Source organism: Tubulanus polymorphus, chromosome 6, assembly GCF_964204645.1.
Source record: "Tubulanus polymorphus chromosome 6, tnTubPoly1.2, whole genome shotgun sequence".
Taxonomy (NCBI): Eukaryota; Metazoa; Nemertea; class Palaeonemertea; order Tubulaniformes; family Tubulanidae; genus Tubulanus; species Tubulanus polymorphus.
The window spans coordinates 19,698,318-19,723,647 of NC_134030.1; the positions used below are offsets into that span (position 1 = coordinate 19,698,318).

The 25,330-nt window shown below is 40.4% G+C and overlaps 3 protein-coding genes across 4 annotated transcripts; all 3 read right to left on the minus strand.

Annotated features, from left to right (window-relative positions):
* Positions 1-6,357: 6,357 nt before the first annotated feature.
* Positions 6,358-15,989, minus strand: LOC141906841 (fas apoptotic inhibitory molecule 1-like). Of its 2 annotated transcripts, none has more exons than XM_074796271.1 (5): positions 15,842-15,989; positions 14,417-14,625; positions 10,118-10,340; positions 9,077-9,126; positions 6,358-8,441 (listed from the first exon to the last, which is right to left on the minus strand). In XM_074796271.1, exons 2-5 carry the CDS (start codon positions 14,543-14,545, stop codon positions 8,268-8,270), a joined length of 576 nt encoding a protein of 191 aa, XP_074652372.1. In that variant the 5' UTR covers positions 14,546-14,625; positions 15,842-15,989; the 3' UTR covers positions 6,358-8,267. The 2 variants fall into 2 exon arrangements, with proteins under 2 accessions (XP_074652372.1, XP_074652371.1); XM_074796270.1 differs by lacking the exon at positions 10,118-10,340 and adding an exon at positions 12,873-13,095.
* A 1,933-nt stretch (positions 15,990-17,922) lies between these two features.
* LOC141907833 (U-actitoxin-Bgr3b-like) lies at positions 17,923-18,624 on the minus strand. The gene is made up of 3 exons (XM_074797575.1): positions 18,530-18,624; positions 18,340-18,410; positions 17,923-18,064 (listed from the first exon to the last, which is right to left on the minus strand). Exons 1-3 carry the CDS (start codon positions 18,622-18,624, stop codon positions 17,940-17,942), a joined length of 291 nt encoding a protein of 96 aa, XP_074653676.1. The 3' UTR covers positions 17,923-17,939.
* A 5,184-nt stretch (positions 18,625-23,808) lies between these two features.
* Positions 23,809-24,424, minus strand: LOC141907693 (U-actitoxin-Bgr3b-like). Its single transcript, XM_074797415.1, has 3 exons — positions 24,356-24,424; positions 24,163-24,233; positions 23,809-23,967 (listed from the first exon to the last, which is right to left on the minus strand). The coding sequence occupies exons 2-3, from the start codon at positions 24,230-24,232 to the stop codon at positions 23,843-23,845; spliced, it is 195 nt and encodes a 64-aa protein (XP_074653516.1). The 5' UTR covers position 24,233; positions 24,356-24,424; the 3' UTR covers positions 23,809-23,842.
* Positions 24,425-25,330: the final 906 nt, after the last annotated feature.

Sequence of the window (25,330 nt, forward strand, 5' to 3'; positions counted from 1 at the left end):
CAGATAACTGTAATTGTTGTTATTTTGAAACGTCAATATTGATGACGTGGTGCACATCCTCTGCCGATTGCGCATCCACTGACCGAGTTAGTTAGCAATGTATAACAAGAAAATTAATTTTAGAAAATTATTTGACGCCTGCGAAAAAAATGTAGAATTTCTGGGCTAAGCTTATGTAGAATTGCAAATTTGAAATCGAAGTTTTAAGAAATTTGGGGAATGATGAGATTCGGCGATTGGGTAGATGATACAGGTCTTCTACTCTAGTAGTGGTTTAAATTTTTTTATTGAAAATTCTCAATAATTGATCGCGAACTTGCGACCGACTTCATTTACTTATGCCTCTAAGCTGGTCTGCAACTTCATTGCCTCCATGGTTGAAGACTGAGTTAGTTAGCAATGTCTAAAAACTGTAGCGGTTTCTCTACAACGTCGAAAAATATTTCGATGGTAGTATTCATCAAACTGTTTAAACTCAAATTTTGTGTGTAATTGCTATTGGATACTTCATTTCTTCAATGAAGACAACAATTCAAACTTAACCGTTTTAGGCTTAAACTTTTTCGTGAAACTGGACCCAGTAACCTCCCACATTCTATTTTATCATTGATTATAAAGCTTCATTGTCAAGTGTCCAGAGATTCTACCTAGATAAACACCCCTGTTGTATTTTCCAAACACACCTCAGTATGAATAACTTTTAACTTACTCATTTTTAAACTCTATAGCAAAATATCGACCTAGAGAACTGTGAAAACCGGATTGTTGTCGGTGTTTGTATAGTGTACATATTTAGAAAGTAAAACGGTGAATTATGTATGCCTTGTCTGAACTGAAGGTGTGTGTACTGAAGAGACCGTTACCATGACACGCAATGAATCATAAATGACGTACGTACTGAGACGGACGGATAGATCAATCTATTATTACAAATAGGGTTGCCACATATATTCGATCATGGCTTTCCTTGGTTATTCCCTGACATATTCGTTGTTTTCCCTGACTTGATCCGCTAAGGATAAACTAAAATGATACCTCGTTTCTCCGCAGCGGCCGGGCAATTTTCGTAAAATATGATAAGATTTGTAGTCGGTTCTTTTCTATAGCTGCCGGGTCTGTTGCGGTAGAATTGATCTCGATTTTTAATAAAAAAAGTAATGTACAGGGTCAACTTTTAAGCTCAGCAGAGTGGAAAAACGAGGTATAAATTTTTAGCTTAAGAACTCGATCAATTAACACAGTTAAATACGTAAAACAAACACAGAAACCGTTTGATCATACGCGCGATCTACGTAGCAATCTCAACCAAAATTTCCCTGACTTTTTACAACAAAAGTCCCCGAATTGTGTGTAGAGAGAAGAAAACTTTCTGACTTAATTCCATTGATTCCAAACATGTGACCTCCCAAACAAGGGGTCTCAAAATACTGAAACTTGGGCTATAATATTCAAATCATCAGTACGTAACCCTATTAGATTTCCCTCAAAAATTCGTTTATATTCAACATTTTCGAAGAAGATACGAAATTACGAAGCGTCACTTTGGATGTTACGCGTAAGCAGTTTTCTAAGAGAACAAAGTCACTGTTTACCGCTATATTTGGCGAATATGACGCATGCATGCATACCTATATAGACCTACACGTAGGCCCAATGCCTTTTATAGACAGAATATTATTTGTTGACAGAATCTAGATTTCTCACAAAGCACTCGGATTCAATCTTACCTTAACGCTTTTAGCGAGAAATATCACCGTCAAAAATATGAGTATGAATCCTAATGTCCAATAGGGTAGAAATCTTAGATTAATCATTATCTAGGCCTAATCGCTAGACTATCCGCGTGGATATGACGTATTACTGACAAACCTAGTCCATTCAAGGCAGTGTTATATGTACTATTAATACACCCGTATTAACAAGGTGTATTGCTGCAATAAAACTGGTAGCATTACAGACGGCGCCGCGTCGCCTTAGCGCGGGACCGTGTCCGGGTAACGGGCGACGCGCGCCGCTTTCAATATCGGTATCTGTGGACGATCAATCTAAAATCACAATATGTTCGTGATGAATGGTACCAGTCTGTATGATTATGGGCGTATAAACTAGTTTATAGACAATTACATGCGTTAAACTAGTTTATACGTCCATGGTAAGATAAACTCGTTTCTAAATACGGTTAAAGTCCTTTATACTGTCATTGTTGGAATCTATGCGAATTTGGCGTTAAAGAATGGTACTGAATTTTAGTAAGATTGGGCAATTATGTTCATTGAAAAAATGTTGGCGTCTAAGGATGGCGTTGACGAACATTGACTGTAAGTCACTACTCAAATCCCGATAGCTTAACTATGTTCAGTATCCGTGGCTTTCATGTATATTCAGGTTCGAAGCCAGCCTCCTACACCCCCCCCCCCCATTTTACGAAGTTTAGTTCCTTCCTAGATGTTGGCATAGAGAAAACCTGATATCGTTTTCATTTTGCCTGGTGACTCAATTTTTCTCACAATTTTCTGGGGAATTTTACGCGCATCGGCTTCGGTGGCGTTTGCACCTCATGGCAAGTCAAAATACACAGGGCTATATAATCCAGACAGGCAATAAGCTACCGGTACTTACACGGTGGCCAATTATAGATGCGATCGAAGGGACTTTACCGCGCATGTAATTTTTGAAAGTATCAACTGGCAAATTACCAAATCGAGTTGGTTTGCCCCAACCACGCTGTAGATATTCTAGCTACAATCATCATATTCTATAACGACTCTATTTATGCTTTAGAATCAATACTGCCGTCTGCGTAGAATGCACAGTGTTGCCCATAGCTACGCCAACATCAATTAGCAATGAAGTCATTCAGGTAATTAAAACGCAACTGTTGATTTCATTTACTTCTGAATCACGCAAAGGCCAAAACAAATCTATGCCTCGTTTCCCATTTCTGCTGAGCTTAAAAAAGTCGACCCGTCCGGTCGCCTTTCTACCAGGTACGTTACTTATGTTGAATCACGACAAAGCTTACCACAAAAAACCGGCCGAGAGTTATAGAAATGAAACTGGTTATATTTAAGTGGGGACTTGGAAGCCGGAGTTCGAGCAAGACACTTATCCTCATCGCCTCTCTCCACCCAGGAGTAAATAGGTACCTGGCCTGATAGATGATTCCTGAGCGCCTAGTAGCTGATCGGATTTTACATCTCCCCAGGGAGAGATGACCGATACATGGAATAAAGTTTTAGGCTGGGGGTAATACATGTACATAGTATTATCAATTTAATGGAAAGCGCCGTTGAACACAGTGGAAAAGAGCGCTACACAGATGTAAACCTTATATTAGGCTAAATGAAATTGATACCCGAGCTTAATAGTCCAGACCATCCTCGCTTGCCAGGGGTCCGGTATCACTTCCACCAGCCCCCTGGCCTCACGAGGCGTGATTTCATTACTGGCGCTGTTGCGCATGACGTCATATATCGATTTGCGAAATACTTCCTTGTTCAGTAAAACATTCGCTGATTGGTCCATTTAACGGGAAAACCAATAGAAGCCCAAAGTCGTTTGTTACAAGCGCTGTGATTGGTACGACCGGATTCTGGTCGGCTAGTAACGACTCCAACGACTCGTGAGGTCAAGGGGTTCGGCGAACAGCTTTAGCGTAGTGGGTTCGAATCCCTTGTCGGGTGAAGATGAGTCCAGACCCACTGAAACAAGGTATCATTTTTTTCATAGAAGGTAAGTAGCTATATAAGACAGGCAACCACACATACGGATGGATACGAGAATCAGGGTCTCGCGGAAGCCCGAGAACCAACAACAACGGAAACTGTTTTTTTTTTTCATAATTGTAATGAATTTATTTTACACAATAATAAAACTGTAAACGACAGAAAAAAATCGATCGATCAATATTAATTGAATCACTGAATCACGTCATATAAAGTGTGAGTGAGAAGGTAACGGACGGATTATAGAGAAACTGGTGAATCGGGTGTCAGGCGCAGATCCAGGGCCATTCGGTGACGACAGCACAGTGAAAAAGGGCACCAACTTTGAAAAGGGCCAGTATTGATGCCCAGCGAGCGAGTTTGAGTTTGAGTGCCATTTATTGGTATCATGCCACTTAATTTACCTTCACATACAATTTGCTTGTGCCTTTTTTAGATTTTTGGCGAAATTTGCCCTTTTTCGATTAGATTTATAGAGCAACAATAATGTCTCATTTAGAATAGTGCCCTTTTGAGTAAAGAAAAATGCCTTAGATTGCCTTTTTTGATTTTGGGCAATTTATTTTCATTCACATTTTGCTTTAGTCCTAGTACAGAAAGGCAATTATTTCTTAAGGCGCACAAACAATTTTTCAAGGGCATTTGAAAACTGCGACTACCGCACGTGCTGCATGTGCCGATGATAGTCTGGATCCGCGCCTGGGACCTGAGACTCCCTAAAGCATAACGCGCACGGGAACGCGGAATCATACTTGTTTAATCTTGGAAACATTGTGTCCCGAAAACAGTGTCTCTCGTAAACGCGCACACGACACACGGAAACATGTTTTATGGGTCTTTTCATGTTTCCCTACGCCGTGCACGTTGGCCTCGTGTTTAGAGGGTCTATAGGTTCAATGACACCCATATACTAAACCTATAAGACCCATCAGCAGAATACCACGCATCGACATCATTGAACTAGTTTGGAAGGTTTATTAAGGCCCTTTTCGAAAACAATGTCAGCATCGATAAATCCCCCAATGACATCATCAAATCGATCAACTGCGGCGTGATCTGAAGACATATCTGGCAGAGTTACCACAAGGGTGGCGCTGCCTCCATGTACAGTCAACCCCCGATATACCACCCTCCCATATACCGCCACCCCCGCCACCAGGTTTTCTCAATACATGTACATCTCTATACCTCTGATATACATTTCCAAATTACAACGCAGTATTACACCAAAATGTCGTCAGATATTTCTAAATTACAATGCAGTATTACACCAAAAATGCCGTCAGTTATATCCAAATTACAACGCAGTATTACACCAAAATGTCATCAAACATTTTCAAATTACAACGCGGTATTACACCAAAATGTCGTCAGATATTTCCAAATTACAACGCAGTATTACACCAAAATGTCGTCAGATATTTCCAAATTACAACGCAGTATTACACCAAAATGTCATCAAACATTTCCAAATTACAACGCGGTATTACACCAAAATGTCGTCAGATATTTCCAAATTACAACGCAGTATTACACCAAAAATGCCGTCAGATATTTCCAAATTACAACGCAGTATTACACCAAAATGTCATCAAACATTTCCAAATTACAACGCGGTATTACACCAAAATGTCGTCAGATATTTCCAAATTACAACGCAGTATTACACCAAAAATGCCGTCAGATATTTCCAAATTACAACGCAGCAATGCAGTATGTGTATTACACGTTACCTATACATGTAAACGTAGGCCTATAGATACTCGAACATTCGGTGAACTACAAAATCTAGAGGTGCCTTGGAAATATCGGGGGTGAATCTTGGGTCTGACTCAGGAGGAGTGCGTCCCCAAATCAGGGTACATAATATAATTAAAAGAAAGAAAGAAAGAAAGACAGCTCTTCGGAAAACATTGACTCAATTTTGGAAATACATATACAGAGGACAAGCATGTGAATTAAACCTCTTTTAGGTATCAGTTTAATATTTTTCATTTTCCGTCAAGATATTTCCGGAAAAATAACCATTTTCAAGTGTAATGCAGATGAATGATATATCACCGTAAATGATAAAAGGTAGAAAGATTACAGCTGGAGTTGGTTGGAACAATAGATATAACCCAATTATGAAATCTTGTACCTAAGAAATTTGTCCGATATCCGAATTGGATAACGGTAAATCATCGAATAAAGACAGTCAGACCGTTTTGGGTCGTGTGACTTTGGTTTTGTTGGATGCAGCAACAGCTAACCGTGGATTAAGAACAACCGCAATTGGTCTGATCATTCAGTTCCTTTCCAAGGACGTCGTGTTTGGTCCAACCAAGATAACGAGTACAGCAAGTACCAAAAACAAAACCAGGGGCATATCTAGGGGGATGTCGGGGTGTCCGGAACCCCCTCAACTTTGAAGTGCCCTCAAAAATGTCACCCTAAAATTTTTTTGACCAAGGTTTTCCACCTATAATATTTTTTTTCAACGCATGAAATGACCGAAAGCACCCCCTAAATAGTGTAGAAGTATCCAGAGTACGTGGTGTTTCGTAAAAAGTGCCCCTTTTTCTCATTGGACACCCCCCCCCCCCATGAAAAATCCTAGATCCGCCCCCCTGAAAACTATTTCTATCAGCCGTTGTTTAATTTGGAATCTGATCGGATAACTGCGGATGGCAATTTATTACAACTGGATATAATTATGTGGAGTGAGGAATTCGACACTGTATCGAAGAGACAAACAAAAAAGCGTTAATAAGGAACAAGTTGTTGCCGTTTGATGACAAAGTAAGAATGTCTCTGTGACTGGAGCGAGCGAGTCAGTCCATTCGAGCAAACATTTAGGTTTATTATGAACTAATTTTTTCTGTTTCTCCTTAAAATCCTTAAACAAATCCTGAGGTTAATTACGGCATTGGAAAACTATGACGTACTACATAACGATTCGAGCATCGAATAACTATAGGTCCCTTTTTCGAAATCGCGGCATTAAAACGAATCTCACACGTTTACAAAAAAAATCAACGCTTTTTCCCATCTTTTTCCGAAACAAATTATGGCAGTAAATTATTTTTGTAGAGATATCTTTTAATCTAAAAACGTAGACTGGTTCATTCACCAATAAACAGGTAATAGTCATTTCAATCGCAAATCTACAATTAAAACATGGCCATTAGTACGGTAGTAAAACTATGATTTGCACCACTAGATGGCCCTATTAGTCGACTAGCAGTGATAATGATTCGAACCAATAGGTGGCACTGTTTCATCTACCGGATGGCGTACGAAGTGAAATCAATATTATCCACCAGGTGGCACATCAAGTTGAAGTAATTACTATCCACTGGATGGTTTTGTAGGTGAACCACTTTCGTAGATGGCGTTCTTAGTCAAATCAAATTCATCCACCAGATGGTAAACTTTTACACATCGATTTCACCCACCACTCCATCAGATGGCGTACTTAGTCAAATTAGTTCCATCCACTAGATGGCCTACTAAGTAAAATCAGTTCCAGCCAATGGAGGGCACGTAAATTAACTCATTCATCAACTCATTCATCCACCAGATGGCGTATATGTAAATATATATCTACCACTAGTTGGCGTACTAGTAAAATGTTGAACTCTACCACTAGGTGGCGTGCTGAGTGGTATATTTTGATTTTATTGTGTAGGTTCGCTGCATACCTGTCAACCCAAACAGTTCCCGCGTATTTTGTACAGGATATTCAGATTCATATTCGTCTACAGGATAGAGGTGATCATTTTACTCGATCATGAAATATCAGCGTCTCTTCAATTTCGTACACTGAAACTATATAATCAAATACATGAACCTTATTCTGGGCGAGGCTTAAAAACTGGTACCTTGTTTCTCCTAATCCGCCAAGTCACTTTTGTAATAACTGTAATCATCAGTTCATTTCGATTACTGTTTCTTTCAGTTTCATCACGATTTTAAAAGAAGTCATTTACAGGGCAGATGAACAGTCAGCCGGGTCAACTTTTAAGCTCAGCAGAGATGAGAAACAAGGTTGAATTTTCTTAAACCCGAGGTTTAGCCATATATCTATATAACGTGTGTCAAATGATTGATGAAGTAAACCTCAGCAGTTATATCCATAAATGCCAATTATCATCATAATTATTATTATTATCGTTATCTAATAATGATAATAATGATCGATTTGTATATTTGAAATGATAATACAGTCAACCCCCGATATACAGCCCTCGCGTATACCGCCACCCCTGCCTACAGCCATCTCAAAACAAATACGTAGTACAACATCCCCGATATACCGCCCTCCCATTTACCGCCACCCTCGCCTACCGCCAGGTTCCGTGTCGATATGTGCGGTATATCCGGGCTTGACTGCAGTTATAATAATAGTATTATTATAATAACTATTATTATTTGGAATGCAAGTATCGATCATTTCATGTGAGGGGGACTGCGCTCAGGGGTTGACAGGTATGAATCAGTTCGATCCACTAGGTGGTGATTGCAGTGATGATTATCTAAATGTACTGTCGGTGTTTCTGTTCAGCAGTCCGGCGGCGCCTCCGGTATTTGTTGTCCGTTGATCATCAGTATATGTATGATACCCTGTCGTTGTTTACCGCTGCTGACGGCTTTGATGAACGCCGTGTAATCCGGCGCACCGGGGATCTCGAAGTGAGTGGCGGCCCCGTCGTCGTCATCATCGCCAAACTGACCCTGCAATGACGAATTCGGACAAATAGAATTTCAGGTAGACCGTGCTGAATCAGTTGAGAATAACAATATCCGTGATAAGACGTTGAGTAAAAATCCCACAATAAATGAATGAATCCACAAACAGCAAAAATTTGACGTTTTATCAGCACACTTTCAAAAACTGATCGTCCACACTTCACATGTGTTCAGTGCTTCATCTGAGACATTTCTAATTGAAAATGAGCTACAAACACCAGATATTAGACATTTTATCAGCACACTTTCAAAAACTGATCGTCCACACTTCACATGTGTTCAGGGGCCGGTTACATAGTCTTGGCTCAGACTTAAGACCATGTTAGTTCTATAGCCAATGTAACAACTTAAGACCAATCTTAAGACTTAAGACCACTTATGGACTTAAGTCTCGACTGTGGAACCGCCCCCCCCATTAGACTTAAGACAAACTTAGTTCTATAGCCAATCTAACAACTTAAGACCACTTTTGGTCTTTAGTCTTGACTATGGAACTGGCCCCTGGACTTCACCTGAGACATTTCTAAATAAATTGGTAGGCCTTTAGGCCTAAATTGTTAGGGTGATGCTGATGTAGACTGCAAATTAGTAACAGTGGAAACTATTTGGTCAATACTTACTGCTGTGTCGACCTTCTGACCATTCACCCAAACATCACATGTATCTTTCTCTGAAATTATAAGACACCGACTGTGTTAAGCGAGAAATTAACCTCGTGCTCCTGTTTGGGTCCGCCCCTGGTTATCACCCCAGGAGGCTACTTACACATCTACCTGGTTGAGAATATGAATTAATTTTCATGCAAATATCAAACGGTAACGAAAATTTAGTGTGAATGATCGATTGCTCGTTGATTGACAGCGATTAAAGCTTATTCGGGATTTGAACGAATCGATGAAATCATGCACTTAAAGCACCAAATCATATTGAATCACGACAAGCTAAGCACATTCAGCCAATGATGCTACTGCGGCAAGCGAACATCCACCAGGTGTTGCTGTGTGCTGTTAAAGAACACCATCTACTACGACAATAGAGGATTCTATTTGTGGCGAGTGAGGATCCACCAGGTGTCGCTAGTGCACAGCAGGTCACTCAACTACTGCAACAATACAGGATTTCACGTGTGCCAAGTGAGGATCCACCAGATGTCGCTAGTGCACAGTAGGACATCAACTACCGCGGTAATAGAAGATTCCACTCATGGATTCCCCTTTGAAAATTGTAGTATTGGTAATTCAATTTGTCGCCAGGTGTCGCTAGCGTGCAGTAGGACATCAGATGTCTGAGACTAACAAAACTAATGTTTTCTACCTGTAAATAGGCTACAGGGGCTGCAGTTGCTCAAAGGTTGATTTGAGTCAACCAGCGGATAGTTGACATAGTGACGATTGACAGTTCAATGTTACCAAATAGTATCCATTCACAGGACCCAGTTCCACAGTTGTGAGTTAGGATTTGACTCGGAGTTAACTCATTGCAAATGAACTAACTTTAACCCAGGGTTAACTCTAACTCACAACTGTGAAACTGGGTCCTGGTTATCTTTAACCAAATTTTGACCAACTGGCCCCGGGCCGTCGTTTAAAGCGTCGACTACCCAGACTATGTCGGGCGCTCGCGTGTATCCGACGGAACGCAAGCGCCCCCTATAGACCTACCATACACTATTCTCGTATTCCGACCGTTGACCGTCGCGATCCACGTGCGTAGATTATGCCGCATGTTCTCGCGGAACTTCTTCAGCGTTTTACCGCCGACGACGAGAGTGTATTCATACGCGAACCCGTTCACGGCGTTGATGTGCACGACGCAGTTCGTGTCGTTCACGCGGAACGCGTTCTTGCCGACGAGTTTGAACATCCAGTCCTGACGATGGACCTCCTACCACCACGGCACAACGACAACAACATAAAACAACAACAACGCGCAACATGCAATAACATAAAACAAAAACAACATGCAGCGTTTTCAATAAGAGCCAGGTCCCAGGTCCGTCTGTCGTTTGTAAAGGACCCGCCTGTTACTTCAAACAAGCTTTCGTTTCAGGGGCTGTGACATATTATGGGACCCTCCTGTTTTTCAAAGGGACCTGGCTTGTTAATTTCTTATTGAAAACACTGACATGTAGTCTCGAATTCCTTCATCCATTAGATAACCAGTAAAATGCAGGATTCAGTTCCGCAGCTGTAGGACCTGGGTTTAATTAGACTTTCCGAACTCAAGTTCCACAATCGTGTGGGTTTAAATTGGTTTCGGACCCATTTCCACAGTTATGCGTCGGTTAAGTTGACTACGAATCCAGTTCCACAGTGAGTTGTGTCGGTTTAATTTGGCTCGAGGTTTGGATCCAGTTCAGGGTTCAGAGTCGAATTATACCCGCACAACTGTCGAACCGGATCCAGCGTCAAATCAAACCCATATAACTGTGGAACTGGATCTAGAGACAATTTAAATCCATGGAGCTGGGTCTTAAATCAAATCAAAAAGAGGAATATAGATGAATATAGATATATGTTTTCTCATCACAATGGAATAGGCCTATACGTGTATGGACAGATAGCTGTGCTCTTCAACGAAAAACCGATAAGCTCGACTTTCGGTGCTGTGCATTAAGTTCTTTCACATGACACATTTCGGCAGAAAATGATCTTGACAGAACTTCTTGGCTGCAGATAGGCAAAGGCAATGTCAGAAGGCACTACATGTTATAGCTACATACATTTGCCTAGGAGTAATTATCTTGAAGGATATTTACTCCTAGGCCTGTATTATCACGCCATGTTGACATGCAAAACTGAATTTACCAGAGGCGGATTTAGGAACATTTTGGAAGGCCGGAAGAAAAGAAAAGGCATTTCTCGGATAAAGCTACCAAGTCAAAGGCCACAAGCGAGGTTCCACGCTCGGTGGTAAGATATTTTTGAAGAAATTCATCCTAAAAGATGCAAATTCTGAGAGCGTGTCAAATTTACACATTTTTCAGTTTCAACTTTAGCCAGTCTAGATGAAAAGGGCAACCTCAGTAGGAAGGCACTCGTCCCGCCCCCGAGACCACTCCCTAAATCCGCCTCTTGAAATGATTTTCAAACGTGCTAATTATCTGATTAATCGGCCTCTATGGAAAGAAAATGGCTGCCCCTGTTTACAACAAATTTAAACAATAAAATCACATAATGTTATTACATGATGTCATTGGCCGATACACAAAAAGGTGGCCATCTTTTTCCGAAGAGACTGATTCGTGCGGTACTGGCAGCGCATACCAGATGGCGCACCGATACACTAGGGTGATACGTAGTGAGAATTAATCATATTCATTTTCAATGAAATTCGAACTTGATTTTTTAGGCTAAAAGTGCGAATTTCACTTCTCGTTGGTTAACTAATCGGTAAAGTTAATTCGAATTCGATTGAAACGCAAAAGGAATTAAAGCGTGGGGCTACCACTAGCGACACCTGGTGGATCGTTGCGGAATCCTCAATAGAACAGATTAAGGTTAACCCTTTCAGTGCGTCTACACCGCAGTGCGATGTGTAAATCAGTGATAGATTTTGCTAGTACACCGCACTGCGGTGTATTGATGTAATTAGTAATTATCTCTATTGAAAGACGGCAGCACCTGTCAAACATAGTGAAATATCAGTAACTAACGATACACCGCACTATAGTGGTATTTCCGTTATTCAACACACTAGGGTGGAATTTCTTAAAATTTTCAAATTATCTCCAGCACTATTAGGGTATTGATTAGTCAGCACTGAAAGGGTTTATTTTCAATTCGTAATTTTGGAAATCCTGTAAACGTGCCTCACTCGGACATTGCCGACTGGGACTTTTGACTTAGCCTAACTCGACCAATTTCGCTGGTCGAAGTTAGTCCGACTTTGACAGGTTTATTGAAGCGAGAACTTTTAGAATTAACCCCTTCAGTGCTGATTAATTAACATCCGAAAGTGATGGAGACAATTCCACCCAACCAGTGTGTCCGATCACGGCCATACCGCTTATAGTGCATCTACACCGCAATGCGATGTATCGTTAGTTACTAATGTTTCACTACGTTTCACAGGTGCTGCCATCTTTCATTAGCGATTATAACTAATTGCTAAATAACATCAATACACCGCGACTCGGTGTACAAACAAAGCTAATCACCAATTTATACACCGCACCGCGGTGTATCGTCAGTTACTAATAGTTCACTATGTTCACAGGTGCTGCCATCTTTCAATAGCGATTATAACTAATTGCTTAATAACATCAATACACCGCGACTTGGTGTACAAACAAAGCTAATCACCAATTTATACACCGTACCGCGGTGTAGACACAATGAAAGGGTTGAGGGAATTTCTGAGTAAATACAGTAAATACGGGTCGGTGTGGGGGGGGGGGGGGGCACTGTGACTCACCAAAGCATACCCTATAGGGGGCGTTAGTAAGCGTGAATATCCACGTTTTTAGATTGCGTCGTTGATTTTCGCGGAACTTTTTCAATTCTTTGCCGTTGATTTCGAGCGTGTATTCGTAAATGAATCCGTTGACGGCTTCGATTTTCACGACGCACGACGCCGCGCCGATTTTGAACGTCTCCTCGCCGACCAATCGAAACATCCAATCCTCTCTGAATACCTCCTTGAAATCAATTCGGGGAATTACGTTAATTCGCGGTTTGAATGTCGTATCTAATTCGATAATTCGAAATCAGGCACGGGCCGCGCTTTTTTTGAGGGGCGGTAGTTGGTAGTTCTACCGTGGAAAGCGGCCCTTTTCGTTTGAAAAAGGACACATCTGGAATACAAAGTGCCCCGGTACTTGAATAAATTATGTGAGAATGGTTTGCTTTTCATATTGCAAAAAAAAAACCCAGAAAAAGTGTATCCAAATTTGGCAAAATTTTGACCCAAATTTTTTTCACTGACTTCATAGCACTATGACCATATATGGAGTAGGCACTATCCAAAAGCTCCATTCCGCCGAGGTTGTTTGTTTTGAAATCATTACAAGCCGATACGCCGATGGATACTGGGAAATGGGCGTTATTTCAAGAGCGCGCAACATTTTATAATCAGTGCAGAGCCCTCTATCGTGACAGCTGCTTTTTGCGGATTGTTGTCAGAAGAAAAAGCAATTCGTGCACAGATTTAATAAAAGAACGTAGCATCGAAATTATCCGAGAGCCTCTGTCAATACTAGGCTACGTGTGAGCCGACTATTCAGTTAGCGTTAGACTATTAAGGGTCTAAAACTATCGTTTCGGTTAAACAAATGTTAAAGTGCGGTATTATTAGCTAAATTATCAAATGTCGATGAATATAAATTAGCGAGTTAGAATTAAAATTGACTAAGGGATACCATGTGTGATGAAAATAACAGCACGAGAGGAGGGCTTCTGTAGTTGAGTTCTAAATTTCACGTTTTAAACAGTAAGTACCCACTTCAAGTAGGCCTAGGTCAGGATTTCCGGGGTCAAATAGGTCACGATTTTGGTAGCCCTCCTGGGCCCAGTTCCATAGTCATGGCTTAGACTTAGGACCAATTTAAGACCATCTTAGTTCTACAACCAATCTAACAACTTAAGACCAGTCTTAAAATCTAAGACCATTTTTGGACTTAAGTCTCAACTGAGGAACCGGCCCCTGATCAAATCTTAAGACCTAGTTTTAAAATGCCAACTCGGACTGACACAAGGGCCTAACGTGCTTAAAGGGGGCCACAATACTTTTCCGAGATGTACAGAAGAGTCGCCTTTGGGCTAGGTTTGGGCGCGCCCGTTAATGATACCAGCTCGGGGGTGGGGGGTATAAAATGCCAAATCCGTTTGACACAAGGGCCTAACGCGCTTGAACGGGGCCACGATACTTTTCCGAGACGTACTACGGAAGAGTCGCCTTTGGGCTAGGTTTGGGCGCGCCCGTTAATGATACCGGCTCGGGGGTCGGGGGGGATAACTCACCTTGCCGTCGACGCGGATGACCCGTTTACCGGTGGTCGTACCGTGTTCGAATTCGATGCGATGCAGTTTATCGCTCAACGCCAGTTCCCAAACGGCTACCAGATCTCCGCTGAACTCCGACGCCGCCATTATTTTCTCTTGCGATCGCGTGGTGCCGTCCTGCTCTTCGTAATCGACTGCCGTCACCGCGATACTAGTGACATCGAAACCTGCATTAAACAAAAAAAGAACAGGTAGATAATGAGCTTCTATTATCATGAATTTCACCCCGCCTTTTTGCAGTGGATATTTTACCATACCTATACGGCTGAGTATTTATTTCCGTTATTTTACCATACATCGTCGCTGATTGGCTGATTAACGCCGCGCATGCGCGCAGAGGTGCGCGACTCAGAAAATTCAAGGAAAGTGTGGTGAATAGAGTCAGAGAAAAATAGAGCGGAAAGAGCGAGACTCGAACCCGGGCCAGTAAATTACTAGCGCAGCGTCATACCACTAGATTACCGAGCTCGCTGAAAACCAACCGAATGTTTTAACTATCTATAGTAGGTACCTCACCTTACCCTAATCCTATCCCTAGGGGTAAAACGGAACACTCTGGACCCTTTTCTCACCATCTCGACACTTACCCTATCGAAACCCTAAACCCTAAACCTAATATAATGATTTTATTGTTACTTTTTATTAGTTAATACTATAGTAATAATGTTCGGTAAAATAGCGGGGCTTTTACCAGCGGGGCAGACCCGCACGTCTCGTGATTGACGCAATCTACTGAATAACAGAATCCAGGCTAACATCTTTCTAGTGAAGATAACTTAACCAATGGCAATCGCAATGTAGGCCTACTGAATTGCTGATGACATTTTGAATCTGAAACGATGATATTTGATGTAATTGATTGAACCGTTTACACGATGCTGATCTGCACTCTGTCTAACTAACTGTGTCTGGTAAGTAGTAGATACGTGATGATAGAGTCGTAGAGATAGTGTCTGTAGATAGTGTCTCATTTCAATCGCTCATAACTTCGTAACCCATCGACCGATTCGCACGAAATTGGTTTCGTTTCATTCCTAAGAGGTTACTTTTTCGTTTGAAACCCTCCGCGACAAAATCGGATAAGAGACACACGAGAATTCACGACTCAAACCCGAAAAATGAGTCAACTCAAAATAGCCAAAGCCGGAATTACTAGGACGTCTCAGAGCAGTCGATTTCCGGCGAAAAACGATGAGTTACGCCGAAGTTATGAGCGATTGAAGTGAGAAGGTCAATTCTAGTATGTCAAAATGTTAGCTCCCTTTTCTTTTTTTATAGGTGGTACCTAGGATACTGGGTCAAATCTTTGATTTTGGACCCCCAGCTAGTATCGTGACGACGAGCCCCTGTGTTATTTACAAAAAAGTGAAACCGTTTACTTACTGATAAATAAATAAAGATATATAACGCTTGCTGCTGCTGCTGCTGTTACGGTCGGTAATTACTCCAAACTGACCGATAAATCGTTCCAAAAGTTGGATGGTAATTTTATTTGACGACACGAAAAAATCGAGTTGGTTCGTAAACAAACGGTGCATCGGGGACCGAGCGCGTTAACGAGCACAAAGCGCAATGTGGACATTAGACGCCGCGTCGCAGCAGTGACGAAACTGTTTATAAAGAATTCCTGAAACGATGCATTGAATTTGAAAATCAAGTGATGCATAGGATATTGAAAATCAAGTGACGCATTGGCTGGTACATCATTGGTTAAAAGTGCAGATCCGCACCTCTCCGTGTAAACGGTTCAATCAATTACATTAAATATCATTGTTTCAGATTCAAAATGTCATCAGCAATTCACAGTACATTGCCATTGGTTAATTTTGAATCTTCATTAGACAGATTTTAGCCTGGATTCTGTCATTCAATAGATTGCGTCAATCACGAGAGGTGCGGATCTGCACTTTTACCCATCAATGTTTTTTGTTTTATCATCTTTCGGTCTAACTGCAGTTTGGGTCACCTATCCACGCGGTGGCGCTAGTGTTATTAAAGAATAGTGTTATGGTAAGGTTAGGTACGTAACCATTAGGGACACCTAAACTGCAGTCATACCCATCTTTCTATTGAGATTAACGATTAAGGATAAAGATAACATTGATGGTGTCTGGTTGCCTCTTAGAATCATCCTCCGCCGGTAGGGATTCGAACCTGATGGCATCGAGATTACCACGGTACGGCGATTTTTTTCCACAAGAGAGTTTCCGCCATTTTGTTTGCGGCGCGCATGCTCGTTGCTGAATTTGTAAATAAATGCACGTGGAATCACTGAAGTGAATGCATGATCGAGGATTCCACTTGTGTTGGCAAGCTCGACTCGGCGGTAGACGTGGGTGGCGGTAAATGGGAGGGTGGTATATCGGTGTTTGACTGTACACTAATTTTAGGCAATATAAGAAGGACATTAAATTTGAAAACTCTATGAATCGGTTAAATGACCACTTAGTGACCAGTTTATTCCAGTTTAGAATTGGGTCATATCTTATAAATTGTAAATAAATTGTCAAATCTCCATCTACCCAGAACCGATAGATTATGCCCCACCTGTAACGTTTTAGGCAACGAGTGCTTTGCCGCAGTTTACGCGCACTTTCTCTCGCCAAATTAGTTTCACTTCACTATTGAAAACTCACTTATTCAATGAGCACTACATAAATGATTTTACCTGGAACTGTTTAAAATAGATTATTTACATGTATTTTTTTTTATTGTGTTATCCGCCAACTGTCTTATGTTTTATGCTATCATCTTATTTTCCAATTGTTTTATCAACTTAAATTTCTAAAATCAGTTCAGATATCCTATGTTACGGACTGTGAATAGATATTATCGCTTGTATTATTATTCTTTCATATAATTATTGACGTAATATAAATGTGAGCGACTGCGTATGGTTTGCCATTCCAGTTCTCGGAACTTCAACTTCGACCATCGTCACCTGCTAAGTGCGCCGGGAATTTGTAGCATCGGTTGTACCAACTCATTTAGTGGATAAACATTGATCCGTGTTATCTTGAAAGGAAGTGCGCAAGAGATGGAGCATTTGAACTATGGTATACTTGAATCGAACTTTGGTCACCCTGCTTGTATTCGCAGTATCACTCCGACTGTGTTTAAACCCGTAGCATCTCTGGCCGTTTATCCACCATTTGTCAGCTCGTAAAATGAGCGGATTCGAACCCGGGCCACCCTTTTAGATACGTGGTTGCAATGAATGGCACACACACTCTGACCGTTTAGCCTCCATTTGTCATCGGAGCAAGTCTGAAAATGGGTGGATTCGAACCCGGGGCACCTATCTAAATGCGTGCTTGCAATGACGAACAACACACCACCGCGTTTTTGACAGAAAAAGCCAAGAGAAAAAACACAGAGCATATATGTGTTTTGCATTGAATCATACAGGTTGACTGTTTCTATTCAACTCATTGAATGTCAAAAATATGACGTGTTTATCAGCGCGTGCGGCTCTTATACGTTAATGGCAACATGCTCCTTGCCAATGCCAACAACAATTGGACTTAGAAGAGTTACCTTTCCAGTAATATACACCCTTTGTTTTACCGCACCAACAAGCGGTTCCTCTCTTCACCTTTCGCACACCTGTAAATAAGCTCGCAATAATTACAATCAGCCGGACCCGAAACAAGCAGGTTCGAATCCCGTCAGTTTCGGCCTTATAGACTTCATCCATGTGACCGAAATTCAGCTCATCATCGTGTCGTCCGTATGCGGACAAAAATGTGGAATGAGTGAATAAGATCTGTCCTAGTATTTCTACGCCAATTTACGTTTCATAGAATGAACGTAAGTTTATGTTTGCCGAGTTAGGAATCCTTATTTAAAACAATTGAATCGATTTAATTATCAAAGCCTACCATCAGTTGCCGCGACAGCTCCGATGACCATAAACAAGGCCAACGCGATGAAAAGAGTTTTAGTAAACATTCTGAAATAAATGATTCAATCAGATTAACTGAAATAACAAGTTTATAACATCTACGGAGTAACATCTACATGTAATTATGCAATGTAATATTTGAGCTTGTCGTCTATAGCTTCACTTACCTCGTTACCAGTGAGGATACACTCGAACAGAGTTCTTCGTTTGACGTGTGTTGACACGATATTACACAAAATCGTTCTTGTTTTATAGTAGTCATTTTGGGAGCACATGTTAGTGGCTTTTGAAAATAAATGTAAATTAAATTTTCGATCCCGGTTTATTAAGCGGCTTTTTGAATATTATCTGAATAAAATATCAAATATATTATTGATATTTAATGTAAAAATTCAATGCACTAATAACTTCTGTTAGGATGTGTCACGTGTCACACCTTGGCCACGTTGGGATGGGTCATGTGGATTTCTTACAAAAAGGACTTGAATATCTATTTTGAGGTAGTGGTATCTATCGTAGACCTCAAGCAGGGTTTCCAGTGGTAAGGCCAGGATAAAGAGAAGTACTAAAAAGGACCATACAATTTTAGACCCAAGGAAGAGGGAATTTTTTACTCGGAAAGAAGTACTTTCCAGTAAAATGAGGGGGCCTCAAGAGCGCTTTCGCAATGCCTATGCCGGAATACCGGGCGGAATACTAGTCGTATAGACCAGTCATACATTTCAGGGTATAATTCTGTAACACTTTTCTTTATTGTCAATCTTATCTTACTGATAATTGAATTAAAAGATCTGAGTAATGAAATACTTCAACAGTCGAATTCGCGATTAAATTGCGCGCAAAACGTACTTAAAAATCTAATTTGGAAGGACTTAGAGTCAAAAAGAAGGACAAAGATGATGTTTGTCCAAACTTTTTCCAGAAGAATGACAAAGAAGGACTTGGACGAACGCTGAAAACCCTGTCAAGCAAATTCGTTTTTCATCTGTTGGTTTGAAAAAGGGCCAGCCCTACGCGTACCATTTTCTAAAGAAAAAGAGACAAATATTTAGTCTTTTGAGAATTCTATTCCGCGTTGATACTGCGAACCCCTTGACCTAGCCACTCATTTTGGCGGGTCGTTAACAGCCGATCAGAATCTATTCGGGCCAATCACAGCGATTAGAACACACGCCATTAGGCTTCTGTTGAATTTCCAGTTAAACGGACCAATGAGCGAACGTTTAAGCAAACAAATACTTATTTTCGCAAGCTTACGACTTATATGTCGCCATGCACAAGTGCCGGTAACGAAATTGCGCCCTGGCATGCGAGGATGAAATCAAGGCCAACATATAGATTTTTGATGACATAGTTAAGAAACGAATGGCCCACCTTTTACATATGATAAAAGGGTAATCAGTACCCAACTAGCTCTGAGAAACATTTTTGGACTTTCGTTTTTCGTCAACATTTTGAAATTCTCTGCTCCATTGTCAACACGTGGATATAGTTTTTTATAAATGGTGAACATTCAAAACGTTACGACGCAGACAAACTGCCAAGCATAAAGAGTATTTACATACAGACATTTAAACGTCTTTATTTTGAAGGGGAGACTGGTTTTTTTCATAACCAGTTTTTATAACCAGTTTGCTCGAAATCTGTTCATTGTTTGGTCATGAAACTTCGCATGTACACAGAGGAATATATTCTCATGGTAGATATAATAATTTTATTTGGATCCAGGGTCTAATTTTACCCGAATCCCCAAAATCCCAGTAGATTCCAGAAATCGGCGGTAGATGGTGTGTTCATATGCGCGTGAACTGTGTTATCTGTTGTGTGGTACATTCTGGCCAGGCTTCTAGGAAGAAACATTGCCAATGTGATTTCATTAGAGAAAGACCAATCGGGATTTATTAGGCTGACATTGAACGTGTCGTGCATGACTTTCCAACTATGGTATTTTTGCTAGTTAAAGATATATGAACCATCGATGAAACATGTACATGAATTACGAGTGAACTTAAGCTTTGCTGTATCGTGAACTTTTGATCTCGCTAACTCATTATTTGAATGAAATGTATGTAAAATGTTGATTTATTCGATATTCAGGTTTAAGTTTATCTCGCGCAGCCAAATTTATCACGTGAACTTTGCAGGTATTTTAGATACAGATTACATTAAATCATCGAATCAATTCATTAATCTTACAGCAGCTTCAATCCGATCCCGGACATATATCACACTGAGTAAAATACCAAACCACGGACGACGCGTTGAATAAGGAAAATCATTGAAATATCTCCTGCCGAAATAAAAGAGGTCGTGCGTCATACGAAAAATGATCGGAGACTGCAGATCCTCCAAAGGCAGAAAAATAACTCCAACACAGCTAGTAGATACAAACGGAAAAATAAACCCTACTTTATTGCAGGAAAAGGTTTATACAGCAGGGCTTCCATACAGTTCTTATTACTCGTACACCTTCCAGACGCACGTGCTCGACTTTCGCAATTAAATCATTTGAACCAGATACCCCCAATAATTGTAAGGCTCTTGAATTGTTGCGATGGCAGCTCCCCGCCTTTGGAATACTTTACCGCCGTCAGCGCGCACTCTCCATCTCTCAAAACGTATGGCGCCCCCTTTATGGTGTCCCCTGCTCCGGAAGTATAGCTGCACGGCAGAACACGTTATGTTTTTTTCTGAAGTTATATGAGCCTAGTCTAGTACCGAGCCGTTGTTCCCCAAACAACGTCTAGGGCGAAAGTGCTCATATAAGGTAAATTTTCGTCCCTCATTTTGAGGGACGAGGCTTTGAGCGTCTATTTCACCTCTTAAAACACCATCAGCTTACCTCAAACTGACTTTTCTGTAATCAGACGGAAGTTAACTATTGTTTGTGCATAAATTTGTAATCCTAAGTAGCTTTTGACGATCGTAGTAGCTCAAAACTTTTGACTAGTCGCCTCAAAAAATAGTTGAAGTGAAGCAACATAACAAATATGGCGGCTTTTCGTGGTGCAAGAGGGGAGTGTAAATTACGGATTCGGACTTGAACTTGGACTGACATTGAAGCCAATGCAGATATTATTCTTGTTTCAAATTCTTAAAGTTAAAATTGACCAAAATGTATGCGTTTTATCAACAAAAAATAACATTTAGACTAAATTCAGAGAGACATATTGAATTTGCACATTTTATTAATTTAGTCCGTATTGGAAGTCCCGATTGTGGCAATCAATTCAAATCAAATCAATAAATTCTCCGATTCGCGATTTAAATCATCAAAAACATAATTATAAAACACGTTTTCAAAGTCAACAAGGTAACTAATTAATTTATTTTAGTACAAAGGTTTGATTTGACACTAAAATCAGTTGTTGCATTGCAATTAACAGGAGTTAACCTCTATGCGATACTTAAGCGTCAGACGTTGTAGGGAACCGTATCAACGACTGGTATTCAGACTAATACGAGCCAGGAGATCGTATGATGTTTGTAAGTTTATTCTAGTTTATATTGGAGATTTGAAGATGTTAAACCTTTCGGGTTTTGAAGGTCATTTTGTATTTCTTAGAAATCTCGATATTCGGAGCTTGAATTATGTAAACCGCTGCTGTAGTGTTTTGTATGTGTATCTACCTTGTACCTTAGTGTTACGATTGGTTGGAACAACTGTACTGTTTGGAACAAATAAAAGAACGAAATCGAGCATATATCCAGAACGAAATTCGTCCTGGTTATTATTGGTATCGTCTGTTGGATTTTCGGATTTTTGACGTTATGTTAATTCAAACATGCGACTCGTGTAAGTACTGTTATAATTTCTGAAGTTATTCGACTAGCTGCTATGCTAGTATTATCATCGGCTGATCATGCAGTATGAATCTTGAATTTCTAAAATCAGCTGAGTTATTCTCTATGTACCGACTGTTAATGAATATATTATTACATGTATCATTATTTCTAAATGTATTTGATAGAGTGTGATTATCGTTCTCACATCCTCAATCGTTGACATAAAGAAAACAAAAAACAAACATAGATCATGTTTTGTGTTTAATCTGGCATGTTGACTGTTTCTATTCCACTCATTGAATGTCACAAACATGTTCGTATCATTCACAGACTGGCACCCCCCCCGCCCCCTCATCTATTCAATGAGCACTACATAAATGATTTTACCTCGAACCGTTTAAAATAGATTATTTACATGTATTGTTTTTTATTGTGTTATCCGCCAACTGTCTTATGTTTAATGCTATCATCTTATTTTCCAATTGTTTTATCAATTTAAATTTCTAAAATCAGTTCAGATATCCTATGTAACGGACTGTGAATAGATATTATCGCTTGTATTATTATTCTTTCATATAATTATTGACGTAATATAAATGTGAGCGACTGCGTATGGTTTGCCATTCCAGTTCTCGGAACTTCCACTTCGACCGTTGTCACCTGCTAAGTGCGCCTGAATCCACCTAAATCGGAAACCACATGCCCAGCAATGAGTTGAGAAGATACACATTATCCGTGTAAGATGGATGACGAGAGAAATTATAGAGAATTATTCAGCCCAAGATGAACAATTCTTGAATAGAAGAGCATTTATTAAAAGCAACGTTTCGGCTAAAATACACTATTGGCCATCATCAAGCGTACTGAAGCGCCATCTCGGTATGTTGGTATCATTCACAGATTCACAATTCAAAATTGAAAACTCACCTATTCAATAAGCACTACATAAATGATTTTACCTTGAACTGTTTGAATAAGATTATTTACATGTATTGTTATTTTTTTCATTGTGTTTTATATATCAGCTCACTGTCTTATGTTTTATGTCTATCATCTTGTTATTAGTCCAATTTTTGTATCATCGTGAATTTCTAAAATCAGTTGAGTTTATGTAACGGACTGTGCATAAATATTTATTAGATTTATCGTTATTCCTTAATATATTAATGACGTGATATAAATGTGAGCGGTTTGCCATTCCAAACTTCCAATTCGACTATTGTCACCTGTTTGTGCGCCTGGGATTTGTACCATCGCTTGTCCCGGCTTGTTCCAAACTTATTGGTAGATGAAAATTGATCGTGTTCACTTGTCCCATGAATTGAAGTGCGCTAGGGGTGGAGCATTTGAACTAACTTGGTATACTTGATTTGAACTTGGGTCACCCTGCTTGTCTTCTGTTCGGCATCCGAGCTAGTCAGCAGTATCACTCCGACTGTGTTCAAACCCGTAGCATCTCTGGCCGTTTATCCACCATTTGTCAGCTCGGAAAATGAGTGGATTCGGACCCGGGGCACCAATTTGCATGAGTGCTTGCAATGACTGGCACACACAACTATCGTTGACAGAAAAGGGCAAAAAACACAGAGCATATGTTGTATTTAATCATGCAGGTTGACTGTTTCTATTCAACTCATTGAATGTCACAAATATATCGTGTTTATTCAATATCTGCACATCTCCCCAGTCTTGTATTAATAACAACATGCCCCCATAGGCTTAAAACAACAATTCGGCACCTCATATTCACCGAGCCACCAATATACACCCTTTTTTGTACCGCACCAACACTCGATTCCTCTCTTAACCTTTCGCACACCTGTAAATGAGCTCGGTCTTATTACAACCAGCCCGATCCGAAACAAGCAGGTTCGAATCCCGAGTATTGGCCTCGAGTAAAAAGTAACGGTTGACTTACTCTTATTTACTCTGCGACAATGAACTTAAGTTTATGTTCGCTTAGTTAGAAATGCATATTTAAAACAATTGAATCGATTAAATTATCAAAGCCTACCTTCAGTTGCCGCGACGGCCCCGATGACCATAAACAAGGCAAACGCGATGACAAGAGTTTTAGTAAACATTCTGATGAATGAAATAAATGATTCAATTAGATTTACCGAAATAACAAATAACATCTACGGAGTAACATCTACATGTAACTATGCAATGAAATATTTGAGCTTGTCGTCTATAGCTTCACTTACCTCGTTACCAGTGAGGATACAGTCGAACAGAGTTCTTCGTTTGACGTGTGTTGACACGAAATTACACAAAATCGATCTCAATTTATAGAAGTCATTTTGGCAGCACATGTTAGTGGCTTTTGATAATAAATGTAAATTAAATTGCCACCTCTGGATTAGTATGGCGGCTTTTTTAATATTGTCTAATGAAATCCGTGATATTATGTTTTCATAATTATCAGCGTTTGAAATAAAAGTTCCACGCGCAATTTGGAATAACGAGTACAGTTAGGATGTGTCAAACATACCCTGTTGGGATCGGGTCGTGTGGATTTCTGAATTTTTACAAAAGGCCTTAAATATCTTTTTAGGTAGTGACATCTACCGGAGGCCTCGTGCAAATATTCGTCTGTGTTGGTTTGAAAAAGCTCTCCCTCTCCCTCTCCCTCTCCCTCTCCCTCTCCCTCTCCCTCTCCCTCTCCCTCTCCCTCTCCCTCTCCCTCTCCCTCTCCCTCTCCCTCTCCCTCTCCCTCTCCCTCTCCCTCTCCCTCTCCCTCTCCCTCTCCCTCTCCCTCTCCCTCTCCCTCTCCCTCTCCCTCTCCCTCTCCCTCCCTCTAGCTCTCGCCCTCCCTCCCTCCCTCCCTCCCTCCCCCTCTCAGATCGCAGTGTTGATTGCTTTGCTGAAACATGTTGATTTATTGATTTGCATATTCAGGTTTAACCTCGTAATCATTACATCACACTAATGATGTGCGTCAATGATTATCAGTTTCAATCCAATTCCAGACATATTATATCACACTGGTTGAAAAATGAGATAATTAACATTCTATATTTCAGCAAAAATAAGGAGCTAACGGTATGTCTGACACCAATATATTTCAATCCTGTAAACACCTCTTCCATTATATGACCTTATCGAACACATGTCAGATGTACACATGCGTATGTATGTAAATGTAATGTATGAATCGTGTCTCGATTTACCTAAGGACT